At 47.3% G+C, this 26,234-nt stretch overlaps 1 protein-coding gene across 3 annotated transcripts in view; it reads left to right on the top strand.

The window, feature by feature from the left end:
• Farp1 (FERM, ARH/RhoGEF and pleckstrin domain protein 1) overlaps nucleotides 1-26,234 on the top strand; it is a 236,827-nt gene that overhangs the window by 149,195 nt on the left and 61,398 nt on the right. For 2 of the 3 annotated variants that reach the window (XM_052190622.1, XM_052190620.1), the window contains exons 3-4: nucleotides 12,978-13,082; nucleotides 24,375-24,417. In XM_052190622.1, the coding sequence (XP_052046582.1) occupies nucleotides 12,978-13,082; nucleotides 24,375-24,417 (148 nt within the window). The remainder of the gene's footprint in view (nucleotides 1-12,977; nucleotides 13,083-24,374; nucleotides 24,418-26,234) is intronic. The other variant, XM_052190621.1, reaches the window with a different exon arrangement.

Raw genomic sequence — 26,234 nt, 5'->3', positions numbered from 1 at the left:
AATTACCACTTCAGACTTATTCACTTCTTTATGAGAACCACCTTCAAGAAACAAACAAGACACCAGGTGGTGGTGGCGCACGCCTTTAATCTCAGTACTTGGGAGGCAGAGGCAGGCGGATTTCTGAGTTCTAGGCCAGCCTGGTCTACAAAATGAGTTCCAGGACAGCCAGGGCTACAGAGAGAAAACCTGTCTCAAAAAAACAAAACAAAACAAAAAAAAGAAACAAGACAAGAGTCTGCATGGTGTCAGTGTCGTGGTGTATACGCTGGCAGAGGGAGGTAGCGGTAGGGATGGATCACTGGCGGGGTGTTGCTGAGAGGTAGTGAGTGACTATTGTGTACAAACAAGCAGAGCAGAATAACCGAGATGGGGGAGGGGCGGACACAACTGAAGGTTAAAGTGATGTGGGTTCAGCAATGTTGGAAAGCAGGCACAAGCAAAGATCAGAAAGTGACGAAGGTAACCATGGACCATTTGAGGGAGAGCATGCTCCCGGCTGTGCATAGGCCCTGAGATGGATGAATGTCTGCTGTTCCCCAGAGAAGAGCTCGGGCAGCTGGGGTGGGTGAACAAGAGGAGGCAGGGTTGTATGTAGCTCAGCGGGTGACGAGCGCCAGCCTCTCACCCCATCGTAAGGGATGTAGCTCAGCTGAGATGCTAGTCCCTGGGGAAGCAGTTTAGAAATGGTTTATGTGATTTGTTACATGGGGCAGAGATAGAGTGCAGTGTAGGCAAAGGCGGGGTGTATCAGGGTTCTCTAGAGTCACAGAACGTATGGGTAGCTTTGTATAGTAAGGGAATTTGTTGATGACTTACAGTCTGTAGTCCAACTACAATGGTCAGCACAACTGTGGATGGAAGTCCAAGGATCTAGCAGTTGCTCAGTCCCACAAGGCAAGCAGGTGAAGAGTGAGTGAATTGTCCTTCCAGTGTCCTTATGTAGGTCTCCAGCACAAGGTGTGGGTGTGGCTCAGATTAAAGGTGTGTGCCACCACGCCTGGATCTGGGACTTGCTTTGTCCCAGATGACTTTGAACTCAGAGATCTTCTTGTCTTAATCTGAGATTCATGGCCACTTTGCCTCTAGATCTCCAAGCCAAGCTTCAGGTCTGAGTTCATTCCAGATATAGTCAAGGGGCAATATCTGTGACAATCGGAAATAGCCACTACAGGTAGGAAGGGAGACTCATGGGAAAATGCTCACCCCACCAGTCAGAAATAACTGAGAAGTGTACTGTAAGCTAGTTCTCCAGTCCCAGGAGCATGTGTGGGTCAGCCTGAAGATGCAGCCTGCAAGACGGTCCAGGTACAGATGCCTTTTAAACAGTCACAGTTTCCTCTTCTCATTCTCCTTCCCCTCCCTCTAGTTTTACTGAGCACGATCTTGCTTGTCCTTAGGGTTGTGTGGATGTGTGTGTCTGAGCTTTGCCTGTGGAGAGTAAGTACTAAGTGTCTTCTTAGAAGTCTGACCTCTTTGTAGCTCAGCAGAGCTTGAGCCGGGGCATGGTCCACCCTTGCTCACTTCTGTTGTTGAACTGAGAAGAGAAATGTCTTTCTCCGTTTCCTGTCGGCACAACAGAATCTGGGCAATGAAGAAGGATAAGTTTATCAACTTACAACTCTAGAAGCTCCAGAACTCTGAAACATGGCCACTATATCTGCTTGGCCTCTGCTGAGGGTGTCTGTGCTGCGTTATAGCGTGGATAGCGTGGAAAGCAGAAGGGAAGCCGTGTTTGTTCACAAGGGGAAGCATGAACTGGTTCTGCTGTCTCAGGGAAGCCATTAACCTTACCACCAATGCTGTCACAGTGATGGTTACTAATGTCAGCATAGCCAAGTGTGACGTGCACTAGGTATACAGAAGCCCTGAGCTCAGTTCCATCACCATAAAAATGTGTTCAACGTGAGTTTTGGAGTCTATAAACCATATTCAAACCACAGCAAGAAAGTATTTGTAGGAGAGAATTTCTGAGAGCCAATAAATCTTTTTTCCTCGTTTTTTGTTTGTTTTCTGTGCCAGATATATAATTCTGTATTTTTATTTTTATTAAAGATTTTATTTTTCTAGTGTCTGTGGGTGTTGTACCTACATGTGTACCTATCTATACACCACATGCATGTATTGCCCAAAGTGGCCAGGAGAGGGTGTCAGCTCTTATGGGGCTGGAGTTATATATGGTTAATAGCCACCATGCGGGTGATGGGGAAAAAACCCAGGTCCTCTTCAAGAGCAACAAATGCTCTTAACCACTGAGCCATCTCTCCAGCTCTGGGATTTTAATTTTTCACTGCTATAAATCAATACAACATTGTTTCTTTTTCTGAGTAAAATCATTAGGATTTTGTCTTAGTTAAGGTTACTGTTGCTGTGTCAAAACGCCATGACCAAACGCGACTTGGGAAAGAACAGTTCCACAGCTCTGTTCATCATCAAAGGAAGTCAGGGCAGGAACTCACACAGGGCAGGAACCTGGAGGCGGGAGCTGATACAGAGGCCGTGGAGGGGTGCTGCTTACTGGCTTGCTCCTCATGACTTGCTCAGTCTGCTTTCTTATAGAGCCCAGGACCACCAGGCCAAGGGTGGCATTACCCATAGTGCCTTGTCTCCTCCACATCCAGTATTAATAAAGAAAATGCCCTACAGACTCGTCTACTAGTCAGCCTTACTGAGACTTTATTAAGATTTTTCTCCCCAGGTGTATCTAGGTTTGTGTTAAGTTGACCAGAACCAACCAGCCCAGATTTGTTTGTTCGAGTACATACTGAAATTGATAGGTTACTCAATCATTTCTAGTCATATAAAATCTTTCCCCCAAATTTCAAAGCAATGGGATTTGTTTTATAACCCCATTTATTATGGTTACATAACCCAGACTGGCTTCAAATTTGCAATCCTCCTGCCTCAGATTCCTCTGAGTGCTGCCCCTGCAGGCATGTAGTGATTTGTTTATATTAATTTTTAAAAAAATGTCTGTGCATGTGTGTGAAAGAACAGATGTCACAAGATGTGGGGCGCTGGGAACTGAGCCTGGAGCCTGCCCTCTGGGACTGAGCCTGGAGCCTGCCCTCTGGGAGAGCAGGGAGTACTGTTAGTTAATATTACATCACCTCTCCAGACTCCAACTCATGTGATTTTTTTTCCTTTTTATGTCATTTTAAATTGAAGAGACTTTGCATAAAAAAGACTCTAAAGCCCTTTCTCGGGGTTGAGAAAAGGCTCCTGTTCTCACCACCGACCAGTTAAAACCACTCCGAACCACTGTCATAGAAAGCACCTGTGGACAGAAGACTCTGACCTCAAACTAGTGTCTTTGGAGATTGAATCCTGGGGAAAAGCTGGAAGCCACGGTCATGTGACAGCATCCCTGCTGTGGTCACTCTACAAAACCTTCCCCTCTTCTCAGATAAATAGCTATTCTGCACCTTTCTTCAGAACAGTGACTTTGGATGTCATCTAATATCAGGTGTTACCCCCCCAAACCCCCACCTCCTGAGAAAACGTGGGTTCTGAGGCTAGGTGCTTTGTGGCTTAGACCACTGGGCTGGAAGAGATGGAGGGGGGGGGGGAGCCTGGGAAGCCGGCAGGAGGCTTTCTGACTGAAATGCCTCCTCTTCAGTGGCTGCAGCCTGCTTTTTCCTTGCTTTGTTCATTCTTGATGTGCTGTTTTGTTCCCTGCCTATTAGATATGGAGGCTTTAACGTGTTGAGGTCTTTTTATATTAAGGAAATTTAGAATTTCATACCACTGCAAAGACAAGTCCCTCATGTCAGGAGCAGACTAACAACCTGAAAGACTGGATTTTTCTCTCGACCCACTTCTTAAACATGTTTTCAAAAGAGCAGCAGAAATCCTACACACCTACACACACACACACACACACACACACACACACACACGGTGTGCATAGCCCTGGAATGCAGGAAGAAGGAGTTCTGTGCTCGGGACACTGGTTACATGGTCCGTGAATTACAGCGAGGCTGAAAGGACCCATTCTCTCCTGTCCTGGACGCCGGGGCTCCCTGAAACCCAACCTGATGTGTGTTTAATGAGTGTTCCCAACACCAAGGCTCGGTGCCGAGGGGAACAAGGAGACAGTGTGTCCTTGCAGGCAGCGTGGCCACCCCAGAGCTCTGCACAGGGGAGAATGGCGGCGTTTGTGTGTAGACGAACAGGCAGGCCTGAACATTTAGTTAAACTCGTCCAGAACGAAAGCTTTGTTCCAGCTCCCGAGAGCTGAGGTGTGAAGTTTTCCTTCTTGCCTACGGCTCCTGTCCGGGCTCCAGACAGCTCTTCATCCTTTTCCTCTCGTAGCATTATGGCCCTCACTGCCGTGGGTGAGGCTGGATAGAGTTTACTCTGCTTGCCCCTCTAGTATTTTGGAGTATCCAGAGTGTCCTCAGCACTGTGGAGGAGGTCAGTCACGGTGTCCCTGTCACAGATGTGGGGATTAAGGTGCATATGAGCACAGCGGTAGCACAGCGCTGCCTTCCGTGTTGAGGTGGCCCAGCGCGCAGCATAGATGAGGGTCATGTGTGGATCCTTGCCAGTGTCAAGTTTCTAGTTGCATAGGAGATGTTCCCTAAAAACTGCAGTCAAGCCCTGTCATGGTTTGAAATAGATAGCTATGCACCACATAATGTCACTGTGTCCACTGTGGACTGCCAGACACCATGGTGGCCCTACAGGATTATAGCGTAGCTGAAGAATTTCTGGAGCCTTCCAACAGGATAGCCATGACACTGCCCCCATAGGACAATGCTGGTGTAAACCAAGCCACTGGCTGCAGTCATATGAAAGCATAGCACAGACATTGTGTACAGTGTGTAGTACTGTGTGTGCCATAACCAGACCGCGACCATGGCACTGTGTCTATGCTCTGTGTCTCTGGCAGCGGACCAGATATATGCAGATGCGTAATACAGTGAATACAGTTCATAGTGTGGAACGTCATGAGGTGTGTCGTTCAGGCTGGAAAAGTGCACTCCGATGTTCTGTGACCATGCCACAGCCACCAAGACATGCTCTGGGGACTCCTCAAGCCGTCAGCGTGGCACACTCTTGAAGCACATCTAAAAAGTCCTGGACCGTTTTGAACTTTGCAAGTTATCTTTTCATTTCTTTCCTCTAAGTCTCTGCCCTGAGATCAGCTTCCCTCATTCATTCTGAGATGCTCCGTGGGTGTTCACAGGTGGGAAATGTTTGGCACCCCCCCCACCCCGACTGTGTTTCCTTTCCTATCAGATAATTTCTGTTCTCCTTGGTCCCTGGTGTAGAGCGTGGGTTCAGATTTCAGAGGCATTGTGGGGGCTCTGGAGCCTAACCCTGCCCTGCCTTCCTTCCTCACCTGCTGCTGGGAGTCCCCAGTGTCACCCTCCCCTCCTACAGCCAAGGTTTTACTTCCCCCTCACCATGTTTAGTCCTATTAACTCTTACCTGTTCACCAAATAGCCATCCTCCTCTACAGCCTCGTGGGTTAAGCTGTCGTTGTTTTGTAAATTATAGGCTCTCAAGTACCAGACACACAAGCTTGGAGAGAGTTTCACTTCACCCTTTGCTGCTGGAGTGCAGCCTCTTCTATTGCTGGCCTCAGAAGAGTCCACCCTGATCTGGTTGCGTCTCACTTGGACCCCCTCTCTTCTCTGTAATTAGATCTCAACTTGCTTCTCTGTCATGTCCCAGAATTTTGAAGAAATCTCTCACCTGTTGTCTCCTCTCATTTTCTTCTTGGAATTTCTTCCCTTCCTTTTTTTTTTTTTTTAAGTTGGTTTTTTTGTTTTGTTTTTTAATTCTTCGACTGTCATTTTAGCAGGGTGTCTGGAGACAGCAGGAACTCTGAGGGTGTTCAGTTTTCTATATTTAGCCCGCATCTGACATTTTCTCCTAGTTTGCATTAAGCCCAGACTGACAGTGGCCTGTGCTAAATCCTTCTAGGAAAAAACAAAAACAAAAAAACAAAAAACAAAACCATGGGCGTTTACGTATAGAGCCAGGATTCTGGTGGAATTCTTCTGTCGCTGCTGCCCACCATGGCTCCCGCTTCCCTGGCAGCTGTGTCCTGGAACCCCGGGGCGGGGCGGGGGCGTGGGGCCTGGGAACAGGAGGCCCAGCCGAGGAATGGATGCCCTGGGACTGAGTCTAAGGTGCTGAAACCTTGGGTAGCTTCAGGCCTGAGATTGGGTTGTAAAGCTTTCAAAGACGATTCGGAAAAAAAAGATGGAACATGGCTCACAGACTGAATGGTGACAGCAAAAGTGAGGAGACCTGTGCACAGAGAAAACTAGCCGACCTCCCCCAATGAGCCTGTGTGCTGCGTGCTTGCATCCGAGCTGTAGGATATTTGAAGGCCATAATTTTTCCCAGTCTGTCTTGAGGCATTATTTCCATCTCATCTCTTGCTCCTAAAGGGACAGTGCCAAACACCGCTCTGTCTACATGTGGCTGAGAACTAGGCCCTAAAGTGGTTAGTAGTTTACCAGGCCTGGAAGAGACAAAACACCACAGAATGGATGGCATGCTGACAACAGTCCCCACGCGGCTTGCAGCTGTGTGTCCCCAATCTCTGCCTCTCGTCTTGTGGTATTCACCCCGCCTGTCCAGCTTCATCTGAAAACAAGTCATTCTGAGCTGGGCCTCCCCCATGGCCTCACTGGTGCCTGGGACAACTCGCTTTGCAAATTCACCAGGACTGTGGGCTACACCGTGCCCGTGGCAGCAGGGTTCATATTTGCTGCTATTGTTGAATCTCTAGGTTAGGTATCAGTGGGCATGCAGATGGAGGAGTGCTGTGCTGGGTCACTTTCTCCTGATCTAAGGCAGATAGGATAGGGGCATGGGTCCCATCCCCAGAGACAGATGATGGACAGAGCTGAGCTCTGAATCTGGGGACACAGCAGGAGCATGACGTTCAATGCAGACCCCATTCCCCCGTCAGCCATCACTTCTAGAGTGGCAATGACACTAAGAGAACATATGTCAGGCCCCTGGCAAGACATTTTGTGATCATAATTCCACGAGGGAATGAGAGAACTGAGTCTACAGTAAACTGTCCCCTGATGTCACATGAATGCCGTGGCACACGTGTGGACGCACACACACACACACACACACACACACACACACGTCACCCATCTGAATGCTCACTGATTTCCCGGGGACAGTGAAGAGCCACAGGTACAGATTCCAGGTGTAGGGTGAAGTGTAAGAATTTGTAAGGTTCTGGGGTCCCACAGCTGCATCTTGCCTGTACCTGAGACTGATACCCAACCTAGAGGCTCAGTAGTAGCAGATATGAACGCCGCTGCCATGGGCACAGGTTTTAGAAGCCTATTTTAGCATCACATCTGTTCAGAAGGGCAATGATCTCTCTGGTTCATTTGTTGTGGAGGCTGAAGCCAAGAACTGAAAGGTTAAGAGCAGTGTGACTGTAGAGTGAGCTTAGGTCAGCCTTTACACGGGAAACCTAGTCTCAACAAGACAGCGAGAGTAAGGATAACAGTCTCTCATTTCTTGACCCCGTACGGTCGGGCTGAGCAGTGTCTCATCTGGTGAATCCGAAAAGCAGCCTGTGGCTGTATTTGGAATGAAAAAAAAAATTCATTCTGAAAGAGCATGTTCTCATCTGACTGCACTGTCTTTACAAGAAAGTCAAAGACGACTCCTCGTTTACTGATTTTAAATTAATTTTTGTTTGTATGTGTAGTATGTATTGATTTGTGTGTTCATGCGTGTGTGGGTGTCATTGGGTGTCTCCACATACTCTTTTGAGGTAGGGGCTCCTATTGAATATCTCTACAGTCAGTAGTTTGAGTGGGCTAAAGGCTAGTGCGTCCTGAGCTCTGACTCTCTCTGTCCCCACAGCAGCTGGATTACAAGCAAGCATCACTGTGCGCAGCCTTTCTGTGAGGGCTGGGGACTGGAACCGGGCCCTCTCCATGCATAGTGGGGACTGGAACCGGGCCCTCTCCTGCATAGTGGGGACTGGAACCGGGCCCTCTCCATGCATAGTGGGGACTGGAACCGGGCCCTCTCCTGCAGAGTGGGCACCTGACTGGCTGAGCTCCTTCATCACCTCCTGGCCCTGCTTGCCATATCTTCATTGCTCCACCACACTCTGAGCAGCTAGCCACCGGAAACCATGAACAACCCTCGTCAAAATCTAACACCATCACTGCAGAATTTGCATCCTTTCGAGCTGTTGGGATGGTGCCAAATATGTCCCTTGTGCTAAGTGATACATTGTATATCCATGTATATGACCCTTGTGCTGAGTGATACACTGTATATCTGTGTATGTTCACCTGGCAAATTCATCTGTCAAGCCTCATTTAAATGCTTTCTTTTAAACTTCCCTGGTTGTTCTATTCTCAAAATATTCTGCCATGAGAAAGAATAAGCAATTGCTTTGTTTTCTCTCTCTCTCTCTCTCTCTCTCTCTCTCTCTCTCTCTCTCTCTCTCTCTCTCTCTGTGTGTGTGTGTGTGTGTGTGTCTGTGTCTGTGTGTGTGTGTGTATGTGTGTATGTGTGTGTTGTCCCTACATGCAAAATACATATGTAGCTAAAGGACAACCTCGAATGCCATTCCTTAGGCCCTGTCCACCACCTTCTTTTTGGAGACAGTCTCTCCCTAGCCTGGAGCTTACCAAGTACTTAGCATGGGTTCTAATTTATCTAATTATTTGTCTATGTCAGGGAAATCATTTCCTATGCATAGAACAGTGCCTGAACGTAACTTTACTTCCTAAGTGTAGTATAGCCTTCTCAACCTATTGTGTTTATTAATAATTCTCTTTACCCATTCAGAAGTGTTCACCCATTCAGAAAGTTTATAAGAAAGTCCATGGGCTGTTGTAACTCACTACAGTCAGGCTGGTAGACTGTGGATTACAGGATTTAGGAAAGTATGTAAAAGGTGTTGTTAGTAGGAAGAGGAGGCAAGGCTTTTGAGAGAAACCATTCATTTCTGTTGAATTAGTGTTCCCTGGTTGCCATGGTTGTACTGAACCCCAAACAGGGGAGGAAAACCAAACCAAACAAGCAAACAAAAAACTATTCCAGGATGGCTTCCAGAGACCTGAGCAGATGGAAATTTTGGAAGCCTGGGCAGACATTACCTTTATAGATTTCTGTCTGTGAGCTAATTCCCAAATGCTTTTTCAAGTAGGTGACTCATTTTCTCAGCTGTTTAGGGAGTTAAAGAAAGGAGAAGCTCTGTCCCTCATCTAAAGAACTATAGCTTTAGGCTTTTAGAAAATGGAAGAAATGTCCTTGCATAAAACTGTATGGAAAACTTGAAACTACAGGAATAGTTGAAGCCCTGGAGCCCAGGTTTCTGTCTGCTGGACTGTGGCTGTGAATCTGCATGCCGTTCAGGCTTCCCAAGCATGTAAACGTCCCACTAATGTGGTGTTACAGGGCCCAAGAAAGGCCTGTTTAAAATGGAGAAGACCCCGGGGACACACAACGTGGAGTCTACCAGCTTGTTTGTGCAATGGATTAAAATTCAAATGCTCTTGGAACTTAATTAAGAGTAGCCAATAAGAAAAAAGGCAAGAGATTTGATTATGTGATTTCATTTATTGCCAATTTGTTCCTCAGAATGAAACATGATAGTCACGCTTTGACCTCTGATAAGGAAAATGCTTCTAGAATATTTTATCAAGAATTCTGAATGTGGGGCTTGTCCAGATTCAGATTTTATAAGCCATAGGAACCTTGAGGATCTACAAAAGTACAAACACATGGCAATATTTAAGAAAACATCCATAGGGCTGGAGAGATGTCTCAGCTGTTAGGAGCACTGACTGCTTCCAGAGATCCTGAGTTCAGTTCAGTTCACTATGTGAACCACATAGTGGCTCACAACATCTGTAATGGGATTCGATGCCCCCTTGTGGTGTGTCTGAAGACAGATACAGTATTCTCATATAAATAAATCTTAAAAAAGAAAAGAAAACATCCATAGCAGAATGGAGAGATGGCTCAGTGATTGATTAAGAGTACTTGCTGTTCTTAGGATCTGGGCTCAACTCCAGTACTCACAAGGTGGCCTGTAACACCTGTGATTTCAGTTATAGGGGATCCAGTGCCCTCTTCTGGCTTCTCTGTGGGCACCAGGCAGGCACATGTGGACAGGCATACACATAAAGTATATTACAGTTACAAAAATAAAGCATCTGCAGCAAACCCGCATCCTACCCAGTCACTGTTGTCCACATGGGTTTCCACCCGATAGCCCAACTGCTCTGAGAAAATACTTTTCTGTATGTCTCCTCACCATCTTTGTTCTTTGCCTCTTGTGAGGGTAGCCTTGAACCTAGGCTATTCTTTCCCCTCCCTCCTCCTGAGAGCTGGATTCCAAGCACGCACACAGTTAATGCACCACTGGGGATTAAACTGAGGGCTTCTTGTATCTCGAAAAGTCAGATGGGACTATTTACACGCGCGCGCGCGCGCGCGTGTGTGTGTGTGTGTGTGTGTGTGTGTGTGTGTACACACCACAGGTTTCTTCCTCTAATACTCTTGTCTCTTCTGATAGTCATAACTCACTGAGCCTGGTGCTAACCATTGTCTAGCATCCATGGCCAGTGAGCTCAGAGGATCTCCGTGAGCCCTCATGGCCAGATTTTATGTAGGTTATGAATGCTCTATGGACTGAGCCTTCTCCTCAACGTGACTTTTTTTCCTCTCCTCAATAAACAGTCTTCTGAATGCATCATGGTTTGCCCTGCATGTGTCCTGGTTTGCCACTGGAGGCGTTTTAGGCTGTAGTGGCAGATCAACCTGTTAGAATGTTAACCACAAGTTCCTGGAGGACATCAGAGTGCCATTTCCCTGTGAAACTGTCCTGTAATGGGTCTTTATGCCTCTAGAAGTGTTCTCATGCCATGCTGTGAGTGTAGCCAGAATTCCCAGGGCACTCAGAATGCTTCCAAGTTGCCTTCTGTGGATGGGTCCTTAGGGGCTAGGAAGCAGTCACTCAAACTCTGTGTCAACATCTCCATGTTAAAATAGCTATCCAGTACTGTAGAAAGGCACAGTTCACATAAATGCACACAAAAGGAGTAAATTTTCAGAACGTTTTAAAGAAATGAGATCCTCTTTATCAGTATTAACTAGACTCTGGTAACTTATTTACAACCCATTCCAGTCAGTCACTTGCGGTGCTGCTTTGTGACAGAACATAGGTGTTTGCAAGGTGGAGGTGAGGCTGAGGGTTGTAAGACCCAGCACAGCCTGGTTTTAGGACTGTGAAGTTAGCTGTGCCTGTACTGACTCAGTAGAGGACTCAAGTTCACAGTAACTCCTCCCCACTTCTCTTACGACGTGTTTAGTCTAATACCCTTGTCCATAAAGACATCCATTGTGTATTGACTTTTCTCTGCTTATTTCAATTTCTAGTGTTGAACTGTGAAGTCTCGTTTCTCAGACTCTGTAAACCTAGATGAAGTTAGAAGATTCCCTTAGTTCCAGGAATTCTTCGGGAAATATGAGTTCCCGCCAGCTGGGCAGAAAACTGGCGAATCCTTAAGCAAGCAGACAGTGTTGGAGATTGTGAAACTGGACTGTGGTCTTTCTTTAAAAAAGAAAGAAAAAGGAAACTCTGTATGGTATAGGAATTCTTCCACAACCTCTTACTCCATGGTCCACTTTTAACATGTTTTTGTTAATGTGTTGGAATTTTGCTGGAAAGAAGATTCCAAGAAAAAGATTCCCATAAAATCAATCATGCATGCTGATGTGAGACAGTGAACCTAGAACCAAACTTTAGTACAAGCGTGTCCATGTCCCCATCTGTCAGCCTGCTGGGAAATGTATGTATGCATTCACCATATCAGAAACAGCAGATAACAGTACCACAGTGACAGAAAGCAGAGTTGGTGACCCGTAGTCCGTGGTCCCCACTTATGTCCCTTCTTTTGGATAAGCATGTGTCGGCTCTGGTATGCTTTGTATTGGTCAGAAGTGAGATTTCTGGTAGTCACAGCTCACTCCTGCCGCCTGTGCATGTGACCCACAGACACAGCCCAGTGAGCTGAGATTATCCACAGAAGATGTCGTACACCCGCAGGTAGCTGTGGGTATCTTCCAGATTGCTGTGGTGGCAGCTGTGGGACCATAAAAGCGATGTCTGTTAGAGGAACGAAAGCACATAATGTCCCATGCTGGGCTCTCTTTATTGGCCCTGCAGCCACACGAGGACAGGCTAATGGGCACACTCATTGTACCTGTCAGGTCTCAACCCTCACTGCCATCCAGCATCGTGAGTTAGTTGGCTCCTAAACTGTTACATGGGTATTGCAAAGGTAATGGAAACATAAAACCAGTGACTTCTGCCTCCCAAGGTTTGACGCTTGTGGTAGAGTTTGATCCATCATAGCAGAAAGACCTTAGGAAGCCATGGAGTTGTAAAGAAAAACCAAGGCCTGATGCTAAGTGCATTATCGCACAAATCACTCCCTCCTCTTCCACCTCGCGTGCCTGGGAATTGAACTTAGGTCAGTTGTCAGGCTTGGTAGCAAGCCCTTTTACCTGCTGAGCCATTTCCCTGCCTAGCTTAACAACTGAATGCCGCAGGGAGAGAAATACAGTTCCCTGCTCTGTGTGCAGCAAACCCCAAACCGCTCTCAGAAGCAGATGCCAAGCATGCTCGTGCACGCCTGTCACCCCAGCTCTCAGAGACCAAGGCAGGAGGATTGTGTGTTCAAGGCCAGGCCTGGCTCACTCCATCACAGAACCAAAAAGAAACAAAAGCTGTTTGTTATTAGAAAATGGGGAGAAAATGACTTAATCTCCAAGTCTGGAGTCGGAAGGGGCACCCAGGATGTCACAGGGTGGGTGGTGGCAAGTCCTTCTGACCCCCTGTGTGCCCCTCTGGCTGGAGAATCGGGAGCAGCGTGGTTTGTGTGCCTGGGTGGTTTGTGTGCCTGGGTGTCTCCAGCAGAGACGCTTGTAACCCCAGTTCTCTCTCTCCACAGCAACGAGCGCCGGGGAAGGTTCTGTTTGACGCCGTATGCAACCACCTCAACCTCGTGGAGGGTGACTACTTCGGCCTGGAGTTCCCTGACCACAGAAAGATCGTGGTAGGAGACAGGAGGGGCACCAGATTTATGTCGCTTTACCATCTGTTCACCTTCAGGGTGGGAGGGATCTGCCTTGGTGGCGCAGAAGTAAATACGAGGAAATGCCCTCCTTTATATTTAAATCTATATTTGGTTAAATGTTCAAAATGCACGCAACAGTCATCGGTGTATGCCAGCAGTGTCTGAGGAGACAGAAACTGGAAACAGCCCGCTCCACCCTGCTTCCACTCCCGGATTGTGCTGCCTTATCCCTACACATCCTTCTGGGTTTCCGATAAAAGTCTGTTGGGAGTGTGGTGCACAGACAGCCCTGTCCCACCGTGCACCGAGGAAGCCCTTCACAGTGCTGTCTTTATTTCCTGACTCCAAAGGGAATTCTTCTCACCATGCGTCCCCCTTTTCTGTTTCTCACCGTTGTCCACATCATCTACCGCTTCTGCTGTAAATGACAAGCTATGATTTTCTTTTTCCAGTACAGGTGATGCCGCAGTAGGCGGACTAGCCAAAAGGTTTCTGCCGTTCAAAACCCAAGGCGCAGCATGGTCCAGTGATTGGGCCCAGCTGTTCCAAAGTCTGCAGAACTGTTTGTCAAACTATGCTCTTAAAAGTCTTGACCATTTTGAATCCCAAACTTAGATCTTGCTGGTCTTTGCTTTGGTCAATGGCTAATTTCTCTGTTATTAACCACCAGTCTAGGCAGTAAGCTGACTGGCTACATCCCTTTCATAGTCTACACAGTAAGACAGAGGACTCCTCTCTTTTCTCGGAGCGCCATAATGAAGATATAGGGAACCTGTCAGCTAGAAGGTGTTATTGGGTCAGAGGACACTACAGGACTGTGCCAGGTCTTCAGAGAGCTAGCACGCTTTGGGGGCAGTGGGAGCCACATGCAGAGGGAAGCCAGAGCTGGTAACATCAGAATCTAGGAAGAACGTGTTGCAGGGCTGGACAAGCCCTGCTGTTCTGAGCTGGGCTTACAGCCAGTGGCACTTGAACCAGGATATCAAAGTGAGGCAGGTGAGATTTCTCTGCCTGTCTCCAAACACTCTGCCTTTGTCCTCACCTTTCTGTGGTTTCTGTTTGTTCGTTTGTAGCATTGTCTAGGGTCTTTCATACACTAGGCTCTGCAAACCTTATCCCCAGCCCATGCTGTCTTCTCCTAGTCAGTACCATAACTGTAAGCTTCTCAGTCCTTTCTCTAATGCGGAGAGTGGCCACAGACCTGGCAACTTGTAAATCCCCATTTACCTGAGAGTTTTGTGTTTCAGCTGAGTTGTGAATATAGAAGAAACATGGGTGGAAGTGTCAGGTGGCGAAAGGCGTGGTTCCCATTCACTAGAGGTGCACAGCTTCAGGTGAAGAGTCCAGGAAACATCAGTTCCATGCAGGCTGGTCAGAGCATTGCTGTTGGATGGAGTGTTGTTTCGTGAGCTCACTTCATGTTAGAACGATGGCTTTCCCAACACTCGAAGACCCACTAACTGTTAGTTTTAACAAGCCTGCTGAGCGCCTGCGCGGATGGCCGCATGCTCCTTCCTCCTGGGCTTGTGTTCCCAGGCTTGTCTGTCTCCAGCCAAGCAGAGCTGCCTTCTGCAGCTGAGCTCGCGCTGGCGCTTTGTAGTAGAGGGGACTGAGATTCTGCAAGTAACTCCATGCCTGAGTCTCAGTTATCTAATGGTAGAAGAAGGGTTCCAGCCACACCCTTCTGACATCAGATTCAGTGTCTGTGTGTGCAGCTGTAGGGACTTCTCTGTCATGTCTAAGGAACTCCTTCAGGAGCTGAATAAAAAGGCTTGGTGGCTGTGACCCATGATAGCCCCTGAAAAAGGTGTACAACTACGAGAACTGAACAACAAAAAAAGTCAGTGATGACGTCGTAGCAAGAGAGAGCTTACTCATATGTGACAGCAGTAGAGACTTGCTGGTGATGACGTAGAGAGAGAGCTTACTCATATGTGACAGCAGTAGAGACTTGCTGGCCGTTCTCTCTCTCTTGTGGAGACTTGGGGGTGAAACTCAATGGTAGCAAACAATCAGGCTATGGGTCCAATTTCCAGACTCTACACTGTCTGTTTTATAAAAAGTTAAGGAGAGAAGGAAAATGTGTGGTGGATGTGAAGTCAGATGTAGGCGAACGGGGCGTCTCCACTGGGTCATGCTGAGGCCTCCCTTCCCCCTTCCTCTCCCCCCCCTGCCCAGGGACCAGCCACAGGAGGGTATAGTATAGAATAGAGTTTATTCAGGGCATGGGGAGGGGAGTTGAGAAGGTAGTAGAGACAGCAAAAGGGAGGGAGGGAGAGAGAGGGGGGGGGGAGAGAGATGGAGGGAGGGGGAGGGGGGAGGGGAAGGGAGAGAGCGAACAGAGGAGTAGAGGCCAGCCATGAGCACATGTAGAGAGGGAGGGAGGAGGATGGGATAGAGGGGCATGAGAAGACAGAGGGGGGGGAGAGAGGGGGGGAGAGCAAAGGGGCAAGCATCCTCTTTTATAGTGAGTCACACATTCCTGACTGTTGCTAGGTAACTGTGGGGCCGAACTTGGACAAAATGCTAACACCACCAATTCAAATACTACAGTGCATACATAACATCGTATGTGCACTTACCATGTGTAACGCAGAGAAGGCCCATCCCAAACAGCACGTGAAGGGCTCCGTGCGGGTCTGCTCTAGGACGACCTTATGAGGTCAGCGCAGCAGCCTCTGTGTACTCTGAGGAAGAGTGGCCCCGCTGGTGCCATCACAGAGGTATACCCAGCAGTTCATTAGTCCCTGTTCGGGATTTGGAGCTCAAGCTTGGGAAGTCGGGTTGTCCGTGCAAAGGTTCTGGTAGGAGGTGGTAAAGCAGGGAATGGAATTCCAGCTTTATTCTGTCCTGTCTGCTTTTCTCCCTCTCTGTACCAACCTGGGAGCTAATTCATATAATGGTAAAAACAAATCATTTTCACGAAATTGATCTGCAGTATCAATTAAAGGGGACTGTGTAAGTGAACAGCGGTGTTCAAGTGGGGTCCCAGCTGGGCCTCCCTTTTTTTTCTGGCTGCTGGATTTTGGGGTAAAATCCTTTGAAAATTCAAGACGTTTTACAATTATTACAGCATGTGCCCTGTGTGTGCGTTGGCTATAAACTTAATGCAAATCTCTCTAAGGTGGGATGAGTGCCCATGTGGCAACATGTGACAGTCCCAACATGCCCTGAGCTTGGATTCCGTCTTGGAGGTGCTAAGCAGACAATCTTGATTGTCTGGCCTGAGCAGGCCTGTAATTACCTGCATTTTCTTGGATGGTGGAGTCCTCCTGCCCTTGTCCCAGGCAGTGTAACCTTGGGGCCACTGACCCTCATTGTCACCTCCATGCCAGGCCTCTTGGCAGTGGGAAGACTGGGACACACTGAGCCGACTTTCCAAGCCTCACTTTCCTCATGTGAGACATGGAGAGAGTAGTGTCCCAAAGGGTTGTGTGTGCTCATGGCTGTCTGCACAAGCACAGGCCCTCAGGAAGGGCCCTGCAAGCATGCATTACAGGAAAATCTGTTACCTTGCTCACCATTGGCATTCTTGTGTGTGTTCTAGATCTACAATGGCAGCCACTTTTTATTGTGATTCATGGTCCTCACTTTGTACTTTGCCTTTCAGCTTGCTTGCAGAAGAGTCGTTTTGCAGACCTCCGTTAATCAGTTGCACAACTCCCCATGACCCCGCCCCACCCTGCACCTACATTCAACTTACTGTTTCTGAGAATATACTCCTTGAGATATCTGTGTTTGGGGCCCTGCACTATTTATTTACCTGTGTATAACGGGGCTCATTTGACTCACTCAAGGGTCATCCACACAGCAGACTCTGTCTCCCTGTTTCCTACCGTTTCTGTTGTGTGTATACCGTATCCTGTGCCCCCACTTCTCTTTTGATGGCTATGTGAGTTACATCCACATCTGGGCTGCTCTGAGCAGTACTGCAAGGAGCATGGACTTGCCATCACTAATACCCAAGAATGCACTGTGTCCAGTCGAACATCACTTCCAGGGCGAGATGGCCTGCTGGCCAGCCTCACCGGATGGGCCAGTTCTAGGTCAGTGAGAGACTTGGTCTCAGCAGTAAGGTAGACAATGGTTCTGAAGGCTTCCTCAGAATACCTAAGGTACTCCTCTGCCCGCGTGTGTGCGTGTGCTGTGTATGTGTACAGCTCCCTCTCCCTCTGCCTGCCATGTGTATGCACACCTGTACACATACATAGTACAGCTGTACACACACATAGTACACCTGTACACACACATAGTGCACTTGCACACACATAATGCACCTGCACACACATAGTGCACTTGCACACACATAGTGCACCTGCACACACATAGTGCACCTACATACACATAGTATGCCTGTATACACACATCGTGCACCTGCACACACACATAGTGCACCTGTACACACACATAGTGTACCTGTACACATACATAGTGCACCTGCACACACATAGTGCACCTACATACACATAGTGTACCCACACACACATAGTATGCCTGTATACACACATAGTGCACCTGCACACATGTATAGTGCACCTGCACACACATAGTGCACCTGCACACACATAGTGTACCCACACACACATAGTATACCTGTATACACACATAGTGCACCTGCACACACATATAGTACACCTGCACACAGTGTACCTACTACACATAGTGCACCTGTACACACAGTGCTCCTGCACACACACATAGTGCACCTGCACACACACGTAGTGTACCCACACACGCATAGTGCACCTGTACACACACAGTGCACCTGCACACACATAGTGTACCCACACACAATAGTGCATCTGCACACACACACACACAGTGTACCTGCACACACACACACAGTGCACCTGCACACACACGTAGTGTACCCACACACATAGTGCACCTGCACACACACACATAGTGCACCTGCACACATACATACATGGGGGGAACCCACCATTGTACGATGACCATGAGAGTTTGTATTGCATATGGCTTTTGCATATCATGAGATATAATTCTTCCTTAAGGTGTTCTCCTCTCCCCAACAACTCACACACTTAAAACTGTTAGCCCATTCGCTGCAGAACCGTATGAAAAGTGGCCATAGTACAGATCCGGCCCCTGCACCACAGTCACCAATGTCTGCTTGGGTTTTTTTTTGTTTTTTGTTTGTTTGTTTGTTTGTTTTGTTTTGTTTTTCCTCTCAGGTAGGTATTCTCCCATCCATAAATCTCAGCAGGCAAGTTCGGGGAACTTCTTACCCAGTCCTTCACAATGAAGCCGGTAGCCATGATCCCCTTCCCCAGGCTGTTCAGCCCAAGCACTCACTGTGTCCGTCTGTTACCTTTGTTGTCTGTCCCCGAGCTCCCCACATGCAGGAGCCACTCCATCCAGCCCAGAGAGGCGGTGGATCACATCCCCGGGGATGGCCTGGCACAGAGTAGGCACTTAGCTCTCTTGGATTCTAGCTATCCTTGGGTCATACCTCAGAAGCCCCTCGGGCTAGCCCACCAGTCTTTAAAGGGACATTGTTTCTGGGCCCATGAGTCAGCCTGACTTCTTATGTCAGTCTGGGTACTTGTGGGAAAAGCCTGATATTTGTTTCCTGTGTCCCTTCTAGCTGGGAGAAAAAAACCGTCGCCCGTGGCAAGTGTGCTTTTGATGGGTTTAAGCTCAGAAACTGCAGTCATTCGGTATGACAGGTGTCCCTGCTGGCTGTCCTCTACTTATGAATAGTCACGGTCCCTCACCTTGCTTCTTCCCTGGGGGCTGGCTCTGAGGCAAGATGGGGCGCTGTGAGGAACATGTCAGGTGTAATGGATTAAAAATATCTCAGGAAAAGGATACCCAGAGCACGTGGTAAGCGAGGGGAGATGAGGGAGCAGGTCAGCTCTGTCACCACAGCAGGGTCTGACCCTACATGCCAACAAGTGGTCCCAGAGTGACAGGCCCAGGCGGTGAGGCTCTCTGTAAGCCAGTATACATACTTCAGAATTTGCTTAGCAAACAGGCCTAGCTCTGCTGAGGCTTCCTGACACATTTTTAGAAAAAGAAAATCCATCATAGCCAAATGACATCTTTTAAAGTGAAAATTCCAAAGGTAATGATAATTAAGCAAGTGATTTATAAATAGCTGAAACTGAATACTCGCTATTTTACTAGTGCTGTGACCGAGGCCCATGGCTTATCCCCATCTTAAAAAGCAGATTTGGGAGCTGGAGAGGTGGCTCAGTGGTTAAGAACACTGACTGCTCTTCCAGAGGTCCTGAGTTCAATCCCAAGCAACCACATGGTAGCTCACAAACATTCTGTAATGGAATTGCTCTCTTCTGGTGTATGCCTGAAGATAGTGACAGTGTATTCATATCCATCAAATAATTCTTTAAAAAAGCAGACTTGGCGGCCAAGGATATATCTTAATGGTAGAGTCTAGCATGCACAAGGCTTTGAATCACCAGCAACTTGCCCTATTAGTTAATTAATTAAAAATAGGAAACTCAGGGTTAAAGTTTCTAATAATCCAGGTAGCCCTTGCCCCCTCATACTCCTGCCCCCGGACTCAGGCATGGCTTTTTAATTGCCTTGCCTTTATTATAAAACTTCCTTTTGCATAGATCTGAAATAGCAAGATCTGTTTAAATGTGCTTGGTACACAGCTGCATAGGTGGAGCCTGTACCATAGTGAACTTTGCGCTTTAGCTTACGGATCTGCCTCGTCTTTTCTGTTTAAAGCTGTCCTTGTAAGTTAGTGTGAACACTGCACTGAGTGCACCAAGTCGTTGCTTGATTCGGCTAGCTTGAAAGAAATTCAATGCATTTAGCCAGATCCAAATCACAGTCCTGGGCTGAATGCAAGAATGCATTTGGTGGGAAGAGGATAAATGTTGTTGAGTGTCTGACTCGAAGAAAGGTTTATAGACTGAACAGGTAGGAGTGATTGGCATGTAGGAAGTCAGTTATACATCCCCATGATCTCATTTGCGGTTTGCCAGTGTCCACACTTTGATAGCTCTGGACATCACACTGAGCAAGAGATCTGGAGATATGTGCACAGAGGCCTTGGTTCTCCAGTGCGATCCTGAGAGCAGCGGGATGCGTGGGCATTCCCAGAAACCAGATGGATCAGGAACTCAGGGAGAGTCCAAGGGTGTGTATTTTAGCAGCGAGGTGCAGTTGCGTTTGCCTGTGGTTCCAGCACTTGGGAGGCTGATGCAGGGATGTCCCTGAATCTAGGAGCTTAAGAGCCACCTAGCCAACACATCTGAACCCATCTCAAGGTCTAGCTCTGGGTAGAACTCTTGTCTGGCTTGCACAAGGTCCCATGTCTACTTTCTATCTTTGAGCCAGCAGTTCTGGTGGCATGTGCCTTTGATCCCAGGTGGGTCTGTGTGAGTTCAAGTCTAGTCTGATCTGTAGAGAGAGCTACAGGCCAGGCAGGGCTACACAGTGAGACCCTGTCTCATCTAAGGTGTGGGAGGGGGCTTTGTATACAGGAATTATAAACAAAAAGCCCTTAGGATGATTTTGACACTCTGGCTTTCAGACCCATTTCCCAAAACAACTAAGGAAGGCATATAAGTTTTGTACTAACAGATTTTTTTGTTTGTTTATTATTTTTGAAATAACGTCTGTCTTTGTAGCCCTGGCTGGCACTGAAAAGTTCTGTCCTCAGTCCTCCTGGAGTTGGAGATCACAGCTGTGAGCTGTGAGCTGTGCTACCCGTTCAGAGGGTTGTTTTGCTTTTATATATCGTGCCATGACTTTTGACTTGCTATGCGGACATTTCTCATTTACTTCAAAATACTTTCAAATTTCTCTTTGATTTTTTTCTTTCCAAAAGTTAGTTCATTGTGAACCTACAGAGGTTTCCCTTGTTTTTGATTTGTTAGGTTTTTAAATTAATTTCATAATGGTGAGGAATGTAGTTTGTAAAACACAACACTTTTTAAAATAGTTGGCTCATGGCCCAGAAGATGACCCATTTTGGTAAGTAGTTTATATGCAGGCAAAAAGGATGTAAACATGTCCTAGCAGCATTTCTGGCTTTGATGGACCGACTGCACATACGAGAGCATTCCTGGGTTGACAGCGGGGCTGAGAAAGCCGGTGGCCCGATGTTGTCACCACATAATGGCAGCACAGTCACATCTACATCTAAGGTGGTGGTGGTAGATGGAAGAGCCCGTACAGCCGCTGCCTGCCAGGTTAAAGTGGGGCGGGCAGCTGTGGGTGCTTTCCTGCTGGATTCCCGCCTGCCTTGCGTTTGTCCACGCACGGGTTTTGCATGTTTGTTTTGTTTGTTTAGCCTCACACAGTGTGTCTTCCCCCTGAGAGTTCATCCAGTCCTTTCGCACTTCTCTCTGTTCTAAGTGGATACATGTCTAGAAATTGTCGCCTTCTTTTTCTGCTGCCTCTGTCACCTCTGAGGCCTGAGCCAGTTTGGGCTGAGTTTTTATTTTCCCAATGAGTGTGAGCCTCCTTTTTCTGATTCTGTACCTGGCGACTTTGGCTGTCAGTTGAATGCTGGGTAGTGTGCACGTGACCCTGTGGCACTCTCTGCTTTGGTCTTCTCATATACTGTGTTGCACTCCTTCTGGGGTGCAGTTGCTAGGAAACCATGTGGACCTTTAGTTTTCAACTCTAAAACTGGTTAGGTGGCTTCTAAAGCCTGCCTCCTTCTGACTGTCTGGAGCCCCAAGGAATCATGGGCTATTCTAGCCTGGCTGGTGGGAGTCTACGCTATTCCTGGCTTCCTGTGAGCCAGATATTGCTACCCCCATATGTTCTGGAGGCTTTTCTAGATTGGAGATGGCTCGGTCACACTAGGATGAGACCTAATTCAGATCCCCAGCACCTATGGGGAACACAGAGCACTGAGCACGTCAGTAACTCCAGCACTGACCTGGGCTTGGGGAAAGGGGACAGGCAGATTCCTGGAACTTATTGAGACAGTCAGCTAGGCAAATTGGTGAGCTCCAGATTCCCTCTGTGAGAGAAGCTGTCTCAATAAAACAGTGGAGCAAGTGATAAAGGAAGACAGCTAATGTTGGTTTCCTTGTGCATAGCATGCATGCATGTGTGTGCATGTGTGTGTGCATCCCTTTAGCGCTTATACCCAGCTTATCAATAAATACCAATGGTTTTTAGATAAGGAGGCAGAGATGCGGTAGGAACCAAACCTCCTCTATGATGACCTCGCTGCCTCGATAACTGAATTGTTCTATTCCTGTGACCAACCAAGGCTCACTAATGAGGTCCATGCTGGCCAGGTCTACAGAGTGAGACTGTCTCAGACATACTCCGTGACGAGCATCATTGTTAATCCTGCCTGGCAATGCGTCATGTAGAAACCCATTACTTCATTTACTTGCTTTGTTTAGGCTGTTGTAAAATTTTTATCAACGTGTTATAAAAATGTTAAGGTTAGCATTCATTGGATATACATTTTGTATGAACACATACACGTTTACAGTCACAGGTGACCAGATGGAGGAAGATGCAAAGGGGACACCTTCAGATATCTGCCAAGCACCTGCAGCACAGCTGTGCCAAAACACCACCTGTAAAGAAGAGTTGTGCCTTGGCCATCTTCAATGATCACACACACACACATACACACACACACACAGGCATGCACACATGTGTGCACACACATGCACACACAAGCACACACACACCACATGTAATGTGTTTAGTGTTTGAAGTGGTATTCTTGCTGTGATTTGCATTTCCAGCACTAATCATCCCCACTGTCAGCATTTTCTTTGCCTTTGAAATGTTCTCTCTGTAAATACCTGTTATTCCCGACATCATTTCTACACGCAGCATCTGTCTCTTACTTTTCCTTTCACCACGAGGATTTTAACCTTGGTTCTGTCCTATGTGCAAAGAGAATCCCTTTCAACTGACCGGAAATTCAAGGACAGATTTTAAACAGCATTGCATAGACTTGTGTGCTTAACTTGTGTTTTATTATAAGGCCAGCTGTTCTTTCTGTGATTGAATTGCGTGCAGGAAGCACAGAGGTGAGAAGGAGCTAGGACTTGGGCATGAGCAAGCCCAGTTCAGGTCTAGCTGGGCATCTGGGGTGGATCCTGGGCCATGCATGGCTCCGACTTCTCTCCTGCATCCCAGGAGTCGCTCTGGCTTTGAGGGGCAGATGACTTTAGGTAGCGTGTGAGATATGACAGCATGTTTGTGTGTAGATAGCATGTGTGACAGTAGATAGCCTGTGATGTATGATGATCTATAAACATGTATCCCTCCTCTCTTGCCCCTCAGGGATTTTCTGTTTGGGGTATAGGTAACCATATATGGAGATATGTGGAAATATAGATATATATCATGCATATTCCACTTGGCACTAATGTGATCATTCATTAATTGCTCATTCACTAATATCTTCAGAATGGGTAAATGTGATAAAAGCACAAATAAGATTTAAACATTTTGATTGTTAAAAACGTTTGTTTTTATTGCTTTTGAACGTGTGGGTATATGTCTACATTGCACATGTGCACATGAACGCAGGTGCCCATGGAGGCCAGGCACGCCCGATTCCCTGGAGCTGGAGTTACAGGTGATTGTTAGCTACCTGACATGGCACTGGGCACACTGTACCTGGGTCTGCCAGCTCTTAAGAAAGGGTGTTTTACATATGTTATATGTATGTATGTGTTTTGCCGATATGTATGTAAGAGTACCATATCCATGTGATGCACACAGAGACCAGAAGAGGGTGTCAGATCCCCTGGAACTGGAGTTTCTGACAGCTGTGAGTAGCCTTGTAGGTGCTGAGGATTGAACCCAGGTCCTTCGAAAACAGTGTTCTTATCCACTGAGCCGTCTCTAGCCCTTTAAAAAGGTTTTAATGGTCAGGTTTAGGAATAGTGTCTGCAGTATGTGCACTAGAACATTCTATAAAAGGGGTTAGCAGAACCTGGAGCTGTGGTCCTCTTCCAGAGGACCTGGACTTTGTACCCAACATGCACGTGATGGCTCACAACCATCTAAAACTTCAGTCCTAGGGGATCTGTCACCCTCTTATGGCTCCTAGGAGCAGTGCACACATGTGGTACCCAGACATACATGCAGGTGAAATGCCCGTACACAGAGAAATAATAAAGGATTTCAAGGGAGGTGGCACTGTGAAATGTGGCATTCTAGAAAAGATGCTCATGACCTCAAATTCTCAAAAATAGTTTCCTTTCAGCAGCTTGAAATGGCCTCGAGACCCTTGCCGTTCTCGCTGACGCTATTTCCACTTGCTCTTTCTCTCCTCAGGTGTGGCTGGACCTCCTGAAGCCCATTGTGAAGCAGATCCGCAGTAAGTGTGTCCTTCATGCCCCTGGGGACAGGGACGGCAACTGTTGTGCCAGGGGATCCCTGTGTGGAACTGTCTTTTTGTCTGTGACATGAATCCCTAGAGATGCAGATTCCTTGTTCCCTCATGACAGCTTGTCACCACCCACTAATCCAGAGACTATTAAACTAGGCAACTTCCGCCATTTTCAAACATAATCCTTTGGTAATCAAAACCTCACTTGGAAATCAAATATCATCTTGATTAATGACTAATGCCTGCTATTAAGCCCCCCAAAATAATTGAGCTTGTCTCTTCTGTGCTGTGTGCTGTTTTAACTGTGCTCAGGGGAAGGGTGGAGCCTTCTGTTCTTGAAATAGACTTGAGGTTTTCTAATCTTCCTTTCCAGAGCCTATGAAATCAGAATGTGCTTAGTTGTGAGTGTGAGATTGTATGTGCTTAATGTGTGTCTGTGTGAGTGTGTGCATTCATGTGTGTGTGTATGTGTGCCTCTGTGTCTGTGGTTATATGGGTCTGAGTGTGTGTGTATGGTATGTATATATGGTATGTATATGTCTATCTGTGTTTATATGTGGTATGTATGTATGGTATGTGTGTGTGTGGTATGCATGTATGGTATGTATGTTTCTATGTGAGTATATGTTGTGTGTGTGGTGGGGAACGTGGTGTATGTGTGTGTGTATATATATATACATGTGTATATATATATACACACACATATACACACACATATATATATATGGTATGTATGTGTGTGTATTTGTGATATGTATGTATGGCATGTATGTGTCTGTGAGTGTGTATGTGGTATGTATATATGGTAAGTATGTTTCTATGTGAGTGTGTGTGTCTATGTGAGTGTGTGTGTGCGGTGGGGGCGTGGTGTGTGTGCTCGTGTGGTGGGATCGTGGTGTGTTTGTGTATAAGTGAGTGTATGTGTGTGGTGGGGTGTGGTGTTTGTATGGTGTGGGCATGGTATATGTGTGTGGTGGGGTCGTGTGTGTGTGTGTGTGTGTGTGTGTGTGTGTGTGTATGTGTGTGTGTGTATGTGTGTGTTGTATGTATCTGATGAGTATGCAGAGATCTAATATGAACCCAGCCTGCATATTAGCAAGAAAGAGGAAGCTTCGTTCCGGCTCTCAGGCTTCTGGCCCCTGAGCACCAGCTTATCATTTTCTCTGCTTCCAGATAAGCTGTGCTCTTAAAAGTTGGCCCAGATTCCAGTTGACGAGATCAGAACTGCAGGCTTTAGTTGCACCTGAAGCTCACCACATGTCCTACCTCACTTTTCTCTGATTAAGAAACGCCTCTAGGCCACTCCTACCGACTGCTGTGGATGTAAAGACATGAAACAGAGTGTCTGTGAAGCCCCTCTACAGTTACATTTGATGTTGACTTCCAGCCATTTAGACTAAGCAAGGACTCATGCTAAGTAATGAGAGGCCCTCGTTCCCTTAACGTTCCCGGGATATGGTGAGGGAGCCAGGGGGACACACTGGCTTCTACACGTTCATGCTTCTCTCTGTGAATCCAGAGATCGTCACTTAGAGGGATGCATGAGGGGTCCCCTTGTGGGGGGACAGCAGCCATGGTCTCAAAGTCTTAACAGCATCCGCCTGTTACGACCTCAGTGTCTCCTCTATGCGCTGTGACCGGCCCTGTGTGACAAAGCTATCACTTGGCATTGACAACAGCTTTGTCCTAGCTTTGGGTCCCTCTGGACCTGAGTAGCTCCTGAGTATGGAAAGGGCAGGCATTGGCCTCTGTCTCTCTCATCCCACCATGGCTGTTTGGTATCAGCCCGTGTCCGACTGACACAG

This window comes from Apodemus sylvaticus, chromosome 8 (assembly GCF_947179515.1).
Source record: "Apodemus sylvaticus chromosome 8, mApoSyl1.1, whole genome shotgun sequence".
NCBI classification, from domain to species: Eukaryota; Metazoa; Chordata; class Mammalia; order Rodentia; family Muridae; genus Apodemus; species Apodemus sylvaticus.
This window is presented reverse-complemented; position numbering and strand designations above follow the sequence as displayed.